The sequence below is a fragment of the Cupressus sempervirens genome, chromosome 9 (genome assembly GCF_028749045.1).
Source record: "Cupressus sempervirens isolate cs-2001-9-10 chromosome 9, ASM2874904v1, whole genome shotgun sequence".
Classification (NCBI taxonomy): domain Eukaryota; kingdom Viridiplantae; phylum Streptophyta; class Pinopsida; order Cupressales; family Cupressaceae; genus Cupressus; species Cupressus sempervirens.
Window position 1 is genome coordinate 122,169,740 of NC_143126.1, and position 13,167 is coordinate 122,182,906.

General features: G+C 33.7%; 1 protein-coding gene across 4 annotated transcripts in view; it reads right to left on the reverse strand.

Annotated features, from left to right (window-relative positions):
• The window catches only part of ECA3 (endoplasmic reticulum-type calcium-transporting ATPase 3), a 344,449-nt gene that overhangs the window by 213,097 nt on the left and 118,185 nt on the right, over positions 1-13,167 (reverse strand). For all 4 annotated transcript variants that reach the window (XR_016355913.1, XR_016355911.1, XR_016355912.1 and 1 more), the window contains exons 7-9: positions 5,608-5,653; positions 3,810-3,869; positions 3,599-3,679 (exon numbers count right to left, since the gene is read on the reverse strand). Coding sequence is in view for 1 of the 4 variants with exons in the window: in XM_089799217.1 (XP_089655343.1) it covers positions 3,599-3,679; positions 3,810-3,869; positions 5,608-5,653 (187 nt within the window). In the remaining 3 variants the exon portion in view is untranslated. The remainder of the gene's footprint in view (positions 1-3,598; positions 3,680-3,809; positions 3,870-5,607; positions 5,654-13,167) is intronic.

Consider the following 13,167-nt stretch of genomic DNA (forward strand, 5'->3'; position numbering starts at 1 on the left):
CTTGAGCTGATCTCTGATGTCCTTAATCTTTAGAAGATGTTCCTGTAAGGACATGTGCTCATCCATAATAAAGAGAATAGTCAATCCTTCAGAAAGAAGACTCTTCTTTTCTCTGATGTCTCATTGAGATCCTTCAATGTTGTCCAGATCTCTATAGTTGTCTTGCCAGACGGCAGTTGGGGCAATCGATCATCAATAACTGAAAGCTTAATAAGAATAACCGCTTCACAATTACGCTCATCAAACTTCTCAAGTAGTATTGACTAGAGTAGGACAAGTCTCAGTACCCAGAACAAGCGCCTAAAGGTGACCATACTCGAAGATCATCATCATTCTCTGCTTCTAGGTGTTGTAGTTCTTTCCATTGAAACGTTGACTTCCTTCTAGCATAAGATTGGTGAGAGATGCCATTGCACATTTTTTAATGAAAAAATTGAGATGGCAATAACTTTGAGGCAGATTGATGAAAAACCCAAAAAATTTGAAGAGACACCTGAATAAAAACTCAAAAAACCTAGATAAAATCTGTTGTCAGATTTTTATTCCGCTGGCTCAAAAATCAAGGCACGGTAAATGATGCACCCAAGGCAAGACTAACCTAGTTGAGATTTGAAAAAACCCACCAGGAATATGCAAAAGAATTGTTAATCTGACAAGGGAATCGAGGGTTTTCAAGAAAAACCTTAGTCAGATTTAAAAACATGAAAAATTTTGTAGAGTTCTTGAATAGAGGGCAGATTTGGAAAAAAGGCAGATTTTGCACAAAGAAAATTGCAAAAATAAGTTGGACGCCGAATCCCTAGTCGAGTTTGGAAGAAAAAAATAAAGGATGCAAATTTTGAACACTTTTTGGCAAATATTTCAAAAATTTTGAACTAACAATTTCAAAAAAGAAATATAAAAATTTCAAAGAGGCCAGGAATTTGCTCTGATACTATACTACGAAGTAATTGGTAAATATTTGCTTGATATTAGAAATGATCAAGAAATCAATATATACAAAAGAATGAACAATGTTTCCTTGAGAAACAATCGTAAAGAAACATTCTATTCTAGATTCAGGAAACTAAATATTAGAAACATTCTAATATTTATGGAAGATTACAATAGATAACCATTAAATAATACATAATACTAGAAACTATCTATTATCATAATAGAAAACACACTTGAAAGGAGGTGTCTTCCCTTGCAATATGCAGACTTTGTTCTAATTGAGTTTATTATTTGGCAGGTTCTCTTGCAATGTATGCAGATGATTTCGATGGTACATCCTTGAGGTGTAGAATCATGTGATTGTCTGCCTCGACATGTCCATAATGGAGAAGCCATTTTTTAGGATATATTTCTTGCACAATTGCATTACTCAGAGAACCTATCCATCATCACATAGGCAAGATCATGATAATGCATTTGCAATGGAGCATAACATAGGTGATCATACATACATACATATATATATAACATACTACAAATCTCTAACCAATAGATGTACTTCTTTCATACCTCTACTTTTTCCGCCCCAAGATTCCTCTCACTGCAATCACCAAATAGAAAGAAAATATATCCTAGACGCAGAAAGTCTGTATACAAATGAAAGTCAACTAATGCATGATATATGTCAACGAATACAGTCAATATTGTGGACCAACTCAAGTCCCATGCTAATATGAATAAAGAAATGTAGTCAATATTGTGATTCAATATCAATTTGCATGAATCACTAATCACTCCTCGTTGTAGTCATTCTGCAATCTACGCTAAACTGCATAAACTATTGAGGATTCTGATGCATGTGGGTGACTCTCTCTTTGCCCAAATGTAGCTCGACAAACTTGAAAGATGGCATTGAGTTATGTGGAAAATTTACCAAACCCTCCATTGCATCTAAACAATAGCAATGGCCACAATTTTTGTCAAAAAGGTCAATAAAAACTATTGCAAATGAGCACTACGAACTGAAAACTGACTACAAGAAACCACAATTTGTGTTCAGAAAATCATCAAAACCTTCCAATATTTTCTTGTGAAAAAAAATCAAAGAAACAGTTCACAAATATGGCCACCAAATGAAACATTCATCAAAAAGTCACCAGTGACTGCAAACTTTAAAAACGGGTAAAAAACGACAAAGCTTGCATGCATGGCAAAAACCCTGGCAAAAATAATCTCGCAAGCAGGAGATCTTAAAAAACCTTACACACAGGTTGAGAATGCACACCCAAATCATAAAAAGACCTCCTCAGAAAATACCCTTCTAAAAACAACAAGTTGGAGCAAAATTAGATCCATGCTCTTTGTCGCAGCAAAATCAACCGAGACATGGGGGAAAGAAAGGGTGCGAGAAAATAATCCACGAGGTACAGTGAACAAATCCTCCGCCACAAGTAGCAACGTTAAGCTGAAATCTAGAGGTCAACGAGCAGTCGCAAGAGCCACCGTCAACCCCAACTGCCATCGGTTGCAAATAAAAACTCTTTGGATTCTCTCAAATAGAAAATCTTACAGATAAGATGAAATCTGAAGACATGCAATCTATAAAAATGAAAATAGTCGTCCTGCAAGAGAAAACTTGGCTTGAACAGCGCACAAACAACTGAATCCCTTGAAATGATCTTTGAAAACAGAAAACTAGTTGAAGAAAACACAAACAAACATAGGCTTAAACCCACAGAAAAATGTAGAAATATAGAATCACACACACAATGAAGAATTAAACATTCGATTCTTCTCCAAAAAAATCCCACGCCCACAATTTGCAGTGATCATTTTTTGTTTGAAAAACATCACTTAAACAAACTAACACACTTGTTAAGGCTAGCTGCGAATTTATTTATTTAAAAAAAAATCTGCCAAACAAATCTTAGCCTGCTCTGAAACCATGTTACTATAATTGATATATACAATAGAGATAAAAGATTCCATTTATAAAAGGTTTCAAGAGAAAGGTTACAAGATAGAATGCAGAAAAGGAAAGCTTCTAAACCAACATAGATGACTATTATAGAAACATTACAATATTTTTTATATTCACATAACTTGATGCAAAGAAAAGTTTATCTCTTTCAATGCATAATTATTTCAGTGTATGCAACAAGGTGAATAAAACTTGAAACACAACACACATCTTGCATTTATTCCATCAACGAACACACAATAATCATGGGTGAATTAGGGTGGCAGCAAGTACCTTTTCCAAAGCAATCTTGGTGATGCTCAAGTAAAATAATAAAACCTGTGCAGTTTCTTTCTTGCTCTTGTTGGTGTAGCCATATTTGTATTTTTTCCTAATAGGCTAGTAACGTGTATTCCTCAGAATGGTGTTCTCATCCAAAATCATTGTCTCTTTGGCTTGTGTGGAAAAATAGAGGAATCTTTGTGCTTCCTTTTTACTTTATTTTAATATTCATGATTTAGAATGCAAGCTGTGATTAAATAAGAACAAATACAGACACTTTCAAAACCCAGTTTTACGTATCCTAATTACAAGTCATCACAACTTTTGAGGTTTCAAGTACATTCAAAAAATTAACGTTAAATAGATATTATCTTACCAAAGCTACAACAGTAATACTTCACAAGGAAAGCATGTAAATACCAGTTAGTATAGCTTGATCAATGCGCAACTGACTCCCCAGCATCTCAATTACCCGCATGTCAGCTGGAACCTTGCACCCAACTAAATTGAAAAAAGAGCCATAATGCCAAACATTTAAAAGTCTGACTTTTAGATATTAAAAAATGATGGAAGAAACAGAAGCAAAGTAAATAAACTACTAGAAAACTTTTGTGCATATTTTAAAGGATACCTCCAACTTCCACTATATCCCCGGGAACAAGGTCAGATGCAGGTATAATTGACAAGAGGCCTGAAAAAATAGATAAAAATACAGAAAAAAAAACTCACAAAACTCATTGTCTCTTAAATATAGTGAATAGAACAGTTTCATTGCAGGTTCACTTATAAATTTATATGTCTAAGTCTAGACACATACAATTAAAAAATCAATGTTCCCCAAATCATTACATGAATGCTTGCAAATTCAAGGGTAGCATTTATAAACTCCATGCAACTTAATTTTCAGAAAAGAAATTAAAATGATTGGAGATGTCAACAAATGTGAAAGAAGGTACAGTAACATATGCAGAGCAGTTCATAATGCGTATAATCACCATGGAAATAGTACGGATATTATGCTTTTAACATATTTGCACCCCACAGAGAGGGTTCTTTGTTGAACCTGTCAAGTAGTTTTTGTTAACACATTGTATGGGTGATTGGTTAAGGTATTGCAAATATAGTTTACTTTTGCATACTAAATTAGTAATACCAATAAGTTAATAACTGGCACCCTCTCCCTCCCTGGCCTTTATGAATGTGGAGCTGTCAGGAAAAATATTGCAGACACATTGACAAGAATGAGAAAAAAAAGAGCTGGTTAATTGTCGATCTTGCTTCTGCAATTACACCTATCTTCAAAAAAGGTAAGACATTTTCATCTAAGCGGAAAAATTACTTAATAACTTGTGAAAACTAAATCCAAGCATATTTTGCAAGTGGCAATTATTTTTAGGAATTGCTTATTTTGTATGGTGGCATGCCTTTCACCATTAAGAATTTATAGAGAAAGGATATTCAATAGGGGCCCTTCAAATTATAGTTCGCTGGAGTTCTATCTGACCCATGGAAGATAAATGGTACTGAGCCCCAGAAGATTCTAGTTAGACCTACTAATTTCCTGTACACATTGCTATAATTCCCTATGAATGTACAATAGATTATAATGTAGGCTGACTTATTAGCTAACTTCTTTTATTTTTATGCATTAGTTCTATAAATGATTTTAGATAATGGTGATGTGAATTGCAAAACATGAGGAAGGTTTCTGAACATGATTATGTAGACAGTGTTTGTGATAGTACCACACAGTCCTATAACATACAAGGCTTTTGATAACCAGAACTATTTTGAGGTGGGAAAATCAATATATATTAAAATGAAAAATAATAGACTTTATAACAGGATAAAATGCATCCATGTTAGTACCACACAATCCTATATCATATAAGAAATTCGATAATAAAAAATACTCTACGGGTTAAGTTCAAAATAAATTAACATTACTAGGTGTTTCCTACCTATGAGTGAATATTCAAAAATTGCACAAATATGCAAAAAAATATTAAAATGTGGTTATTACATAATGGGAGATGTCATCTTCAAAGGCTTTTCAACAAGAAAAAAGAAAACTTAAAATAAAAAATGCAGTTAAACAGACAAACTAAAAGGAAAATGACTAAGAAGAATCCTTCAGATATCAATACCATTTATTTAAATTTTGGATGTGCCCATTGGTGTTAACAATGACATTAATGTAACTAATGGATGATACAATTAAATAACTATTAAAGTCCTCCATACCACACTTCTTAGGCGTGAGTTTAATTTTAAAAATGGGTGTAAAATACTTCAGAAGCAAAACTTTTTATGCCAAAGAAGAGACAATAATCTGGTATCAAATGGAAAAATGGTTCTATCATAAAAGACTTGACAAATCATTAGAAACAAAAATGCAATTTTATTTTGTTAACATGACTGAGACTTACCATTTCTCAAGACAGTTGCAACATCAGCTTGATAAGCCTTTAGTTCCTATAATCATAATCATTATTTTAGTCGTAAGTTGTAACTAAAACTAAAAATCCTCAATATAAACAAAAAGATAGCCAAAGAAAAGGTTCGTCTTAAATAGAGCAATGCAAAATGCTGTTCACGGTAATATTGTCTGAATTTGGATTGAATCATTTTGCATTCCAGCAGATAGTTGCAATAATTTTAATATCATTTGAAAAAATCTGAAATAATCATTTTGCATTCAAGGAGATAGTTGAAATAATTTAAATATCATTAAAATTGTACAACACATGGAGGGTCCATAAAACTCAACTAAATTAATGTACAATCAGCATATTGTAATTACACCATGTAAATTATTCAAAAAATCCAGAAAATTTGTGTGCATTAAGTTTGGTTATTGGCAAATACTTATTTTCTAGTTTTAGTAGTCTTACATTGTTCAAATATTTGGCTATTTCAGTGAACATTGTTACCGTTTGAGCAACACCAAGCCGTTGCCCTAAAGTAATTGAAATGAGGCATCCTCAGGGAATGAATATTAGGTCAGTTTTCCTTTGTTCACTTTGAAAATTCCAATCAAGGATTACCAATTAAGATGTGTATTTAGCAGGGCATCTATGTCCCAGATTATACCAGTGTGAAATCTCTGAATCAACATTGAGAGAAGATCACTAACATATAAAAGGTACACTGATACCTAGTCTTTATTTCTGGCTCTTTCCTTTGAATCCTATCACAACATAGTATTTATTTGATATCTTTATTAACAATAGGCAAGCCACATCACCAACTCATCCTTGCTGCCTTTTGAATACAAGAATGAACTATATAGTCAGAGCCTAGTGATGTGAGCAAGCATACATTCTAGAGGTGTCATTTTAGTTTGTGGGTTCATCACAAACAAACTTGTGACAATCCACACAAAACATAGGCAAATTTCGAAGAGCATTTTGTTGATTTTATGGGATCCTTAACCACGGCAAATGATTTTCTCTCACAACCAATGACAATCCACGATTGTCTCCCCTAAGCACCACTTCTCAATAAAGAAGATTAATTATATTCATTTCATTTTCAAGAAGGTTTGTTCTCCCTTTATATCTATTAGTGGTGCCCCTTCACCAAGGGTCACCACTCTTAAAACATGGCCCAATATAATTAGATATATGTACAATAATATAATTATATTCTGAATAATTTATTTTTTTCAATCGATAATGGGCCAAAGTCTTGAGTATTATTTATTTATTCATTATTGTTAGAGTAATTATTTGTTCTAACTTATTAATTAAATCACTTTGATTTAATTAATTAAGTTGCCTATTACTCTAGTTTTCTTAAGCTATCTTGTAGGTGCATATAATTAATATTTTATTAATTATATTGTGCAACCCTAGCTTTCTTAGGCTTTAGTTTCCCTTTTCGGGTTTCGTGATTCCTTTATAAGGATTCACCTCTTTGTATTTTATTCATTCACTTATTGGATTATATGAGATATTGCTCTTTGCATGTCCATAAGATGGATCTGGCTTTTTGGCCTCCTTGATTTTTCCTTGCCTCTGTTCTTTGCTTCATCCATGTGACAGGTTTATGCATGCAAGTGTTCTTGGGAGATTAGTTTTTCACCTAATCTAACAATTATTATTTGTTGTAATTAATTATTATTATGCATTAAGCTCACATAGACTTGAACCCAAGACCTCCCAGATGAGAGACTCACAATTTATCGTTGTGTTTTAGGCTCTTGCCTACAAATAATTCTATTATTACGATAAATATTATAATATATTTATATTATCACAATATTAATATAATAATTATATTATCAAATAATTATTGTATCATGATAATAATATTATCACAACCTTTATGTTATCTTTGTCAGCCTGAAGTAATCCGATCATAGCTACAATAACGTTAACAATTCCACTTAGCTAGAGAGGAATCCTTCTTGATAGATGAGTTATGCAATAACATCTACCATTGCTACTCCTAGAGGGTGGCTCTCCCACTAATGGAAATGCAAATGAACACAAATTTCTCATCACGGAATTACTCAACAAGATGTCATCATCTCAGCACAGCGTTCACCATGGCTACTCCCAAAGGGTGGATCAACACAAGGGTTGTGTCATGGAGTCACTCACATGACCTCCACCATGGCTACTCCCAGAGGGTGGGTTCATCACGGCTAGTACCATGGATGGAAATGCAAATGACAACAAGTGCCCATCATGAAATCACACATGGTGTCATCTCATCATAATATTCACCATGGCTACTCCCAAAGGGTGGATCCACCATGGCTATTCCCAAAGGGTGGAAAGGCTTTCACCTCATGTTTCGTTCTCATAGAAAAATGTATTGCAAGGGTTAATACCTCAAATTTCTCCATCTCAATAAAAAAAATGTAAACAAGGGTTGACACCTCAAACTTTTGTCTCAAAGAAAAATGCAAACAAAGGATAGCACCTCAAACTTCTCCATTACTGAGAAGAATTCATTAACAAGGGATTGCACCTCAAACATCTCCCTTACAAAGAAGAATTCATTAACAGGGGTTGCACCTCAAACTTCTCCCTCATAAAGAGGAACGCATTAAGGACATCACAAAAAATCATTGATGTTCAACATCCCTCTCAACAAGGGTTTAATTATCCACAAATTCAAGGTTGTCTTGAAAATGGAGAAACTTCACTCTGGAAAGGGGCTTGGCGAGAAAATTGGTTGTCCAATCATCATTGCTAATGTACCTCAACTTGATAGTTACATTCAATTTTCACGTCCTTTGACCTGTCATGAAATACAAGGTTAAAGTCTGCACCATTCTTGATGAATTACAAGCTCACCAAGTATCCATCTTTCAAGAATATCATCACCTAGGAGGCAACATAAAGGCCTTCTAGCCTGCACACATGGGACTCCATCTCATAAATCATAGTGCCTTTAACCACTACAATTTCCTAATCAATAACGAAACCATCTTGATATGGTCTAGTCCCCCTAAATCAATATGACCAGTATCATTTGACATCAATTGAAGTAAACCATCTAGTTGCTCCCTCTGTCACAAAAGCATACCCTGCTCACATGTGCTCACATGTTCCAAATAATAACAAGTATCCCCATATATTCTATTTTCTCCTTCCATCTTCAATATATATGGGCAAGATGAGTCGCAACTTGTCTCTTGGTCGCAACTCTTATTAAGCTGATGTTCAATTTATTGTTTTATAATATATTGTCATGTTGAAATGTGTTTATTAGAATGTTGTTACTTTTTATTTTATTATTATGTTTGATTTGGTCTTTTAACATTGTGGCACTTACAAGGTATTTATACTTAATAACTATTACTTAAGATATATATATTTCAATTTGACATAATTAGATAATATTTTATTATATAATAATGTGTTGCAATATCTTTTGAGGTATTTGATTATTACATGTTTTGAATATATATGGTTGTTAATTCTATAACTTGCTATCATACCGATTTGATCGATCCAAACTGATATGGCATGATAGGTAAAGGACTACAGTCTTTGTTGTGTTTTCCTTTATAAGATCGGCATGTTAGGATTTTGTTTTAATTGTAAACTAAACTTAATTGTTTATGTTTGTAATTAAACATAAGTCACTCCTAGAAAGTTGCCGACTTCTAGAGGTTGGGCAAAACAACTTTGGAAGAGGCATGTCCTTTCTAAATACATGTCCCTTGACTCCTATACTTATAGAGGGTAAGGATGAAGTCTAAGAGCACACAAGAAAATATACAAGTCTGCTCCTTAGTCATTACTGCCCTCATACGAATTGCAGAAGTAAAAGGCAGAATTCTAAATTACATTTCTAATCCAACTAAGGGCAATAATCTGAAGTTCTTCACAGCAAGCTATAAGGAGATAAAGAAGGTAGATTCCAATCTATATTCATTCCAAAGAATTTGCAGAAACTTTACAATGGTAATATAACAATTGATAAAATAGATTTATAATGATAATGTAATATGAGATCAAATGTTATGGTTTCCGCATTGGTCTTTCAGGGACCTCTACATTTTGTAATACATTCAAAGTAGCTTCTTTGAAGACTCAAAGTAGCTTCTACTTGTGATGGCTCACAAAAGGATAAGCTATGCATTTTTTTGGCATGCTTGCTTTCAACCCACAATCTCTTCGGCTACTCCATTCGGCTTTGCAAGATCTTTAAATAAAGGTGCTTAGATCATGATTCCTAACAGGAAATCCTTTTCTACATTAATTTTAGCTCAATCGATTTCAACGAAGAGATTAGCAGCATTTGTGCTTCAAAACCCTAATTTGGGATGGAAAATATGTAAGCCTAACCTGAAAAGGAGGAAATTAGACTAGGGCTGAAGTTAAACGAAGGAGTTGAAGAATCCTATGGATCAAGATTATGCAAGCCTCAAAAGGAAAAACAACAAGATGTGGATTCTTCCTATTAGTACATCTCCTTAGGCGACAAGAGAAAATGCGATCCCTTTGGGTCCCCCTAGGGTTCCATAGCTCACCCCTTTGTCTCAAATTCCTCCCTCAACTCTAAACTCTAATAGGGCCCAATGCCACATTTCTTGTCCCTCTAGTCTTGATGCAATGGCTTTTGCCTCTCTGCAAAGGAATTCTAGAACTCCTGACCCTGCTTCAGAGGATCTCCAATCTCTTATTCTCAATAATATTTATATTGATGGTCTCTCGAACTATTATGAATCTAATGGCTTGTTTGCGAGATGGTATAGAGAGGATTCGTCAGGAACCCTAACAAGAGACTAGTTGAAGTCATCTCTCGATGACTGGGTAAGTATCTCTTCTCTTAGCAATAATGTTCTATTCTTGGACTGTAAAACCCTTGATCTTAGAAAGAAATTGCTCTATAGTAATCCAATATTTTTCGGAGATTATCACTTCAAATTTATATGATGGGAACCCAATTTTGATCATCTTAACAATGTAAAAGTTTTGAAATGAATTCTTTTTAGAAATCTTCTAGTAGAACTCCTACAGAGTGAAATTCTATGTTGAATTAGGGATTCTATAGAGTGATATAGTAGGTTACAAGAGGGTTTTGTCTCTTCTACGGATGTTAAAATGTTAGTACAAATGGAATTATCTAAAACCAAATTAAGCTTTGTTCGATTAATTACAAATCAATCAATATATTACTTGCAGCTAGAATTACATTTGGGTAAGCTTTCAGGAAAGCTTGTATGGCAACACCCCCCCCCCCCCCATGTGGGAAATGCAACAAAATTAAGGATCCTAAGATCTTACATCTTCCAAGCCACTCAAACCCTAACTCTAATATAAACATTACATTCAATGCTCAAGGTGAAGAGTAAACGATTATACTAAGAGGGGGGTGAATCAATATAATAACAATTTTGCTAGTTTAAAACTTTTTATCCAAACATTTACTTTAATAACTTTAAATGTTGAAATCAATAATTATGCACTTGCGCACAATGACACGAGATTTACGTGGAAACCCAATGTGGCAAAAAACCATGACAATAAATGCTTTTATGTAAACTTGTTCTTTTACAATGATTTTTAGGCTACAACCTACTAGAGGCTCCAACCCCTAAGTTTATGTGCACTGACTCACTGGAAGCACCAACTCCCACACTTCACAAGCCTCGACCTACTAGAAGCACCAACTCCTGCTTTTGTCTTCATGAGCTCCAACCCATTGCACAAAGATGTTTCTGCTACCTTGATAGTGTTGCTTACTTCAACTAATGATGGATGCTTTTATTGCACACTTTTCCTTTCTTATCTTTGTATAAATTTATATTCTCCTCTCCTTCTGAAATCAGCCAATCACTCTTCTATACTTCACATTTTACCTCTGTCTGCATATCCTTTATAAAATTTGCATCTATATGTTCTTCTATATCTGTATGTAGATCTCACAAGTTTTCTTTTATGCCTGTTATATGATTATCCTTCGTATCTGAATTTATCTGGAGACATATTTCTTATTAAAATCAGAATACATATGTAGTTACTTTATTCACTACCATTACTTCATTCATCTGTATATTCAGTTTACACACTTTTCTTGATGTGCTTTCCTCTAGTCTAAATCTGCATATATCTATTTAATGTTCTTTACTTCCTTTTACAGACATCTCTGTTCTGATATTCTTATTTCTTCCACTGCTTTACTTCTACTTTTCCAACCACAGACATTTTCTTCCAAATGAAACTCTTCTTATTTATATTAACAAATATGAAGAAATGTGACCTTTCAAAAACCAAAGTTATGACGACTCCTTTAACAAAATTAAACAATATTTTTAATTACACTTTACACTTTATTATAATTTAAATCTTCTACTGCATAAACACTTTATATTCCAATGTTTATACACATCATTCCCATAGTCTTTATTTTCATGTTCAATAGCACTTATGTGGTATAGAAAGTTTGGCGTGGCTAAGCATATTGCAGGCAGGCCTTTTCTAAAACACCCGACAGCATTGCTGTCTCTGTTACATCTCTTCCCAAAAGACTTCAACACCCGACTCAAACAGACACTCAAATAGGTTGTTGCATTTCATACAATCGAATTGAGTCTATAATATCAGATGACCAAAGTATTTAATTTGCATATTATATGTTGCCGTTAATTAATCTATACCTTCCAAAGTTCCTAGCGGCTCTTAAATGAGGACATGGCAAACAACGATGACATGTATTTGACTCCAATGCCGTCAAGACTTCTGAAGTTCACAATGCCATCTTTATAGTAATGAATTTGGTTGTCTTTTTCGTCATATTGCTGCCTTCTATATTTGTCCATGTTTTTCGTATTCATTGTGTCAAACATTTATTGATTCTTTTACAGAAATTGTTAGTCTCAAATTTCTGAATTATCGGGCTCTATATTAAACTTGGTATATTCTTCCTTATATGACATGGCAATCTTAAAATTATTCCATTTTACTTGTCGAATATGTTATAAAAGCATGTATCAAAATACCACTGAAGACTCAGTGCTGACTAAAGACCCCCAAAGAATATCTGACAATGTCGCTGCACACTCCAGACTTGTCTAACGTCATGTATAACTAGCACTTGTACCCGAAAGGTCCAAGGATCAAGCCAATCGTCAAGTCAAAACAATTATGTGCACTCTATCATAGCTATAAATTTTCTCTAGAAATACTCTTTTTAATCATCTTATCAGTCATGTGAATTCCTAAATTTTCATGGAATCACTTGCCAAGACATGCAAAATTTGTTTTGGTGGTGACATGTTTCAATTTTCAATATAATCCTTGAACCACCAATATGAACAGTTGTTTTTTAAGTTTTGTATATGTAGCAAGATCTTACCTCTGTGATTCAAATTGTACAGTCTACTAAGAAAAAGGAAGTCATTGAAATAATCCAACCAATCAAATTTTGAAGATCTTTCAATTTCTCTTTGATTTTGTTCTTTGGCCTCTAGTATTGAACAAAACCCTAAAAAGTTTAATCTCTTTCTTCCAAAGCACTGAATA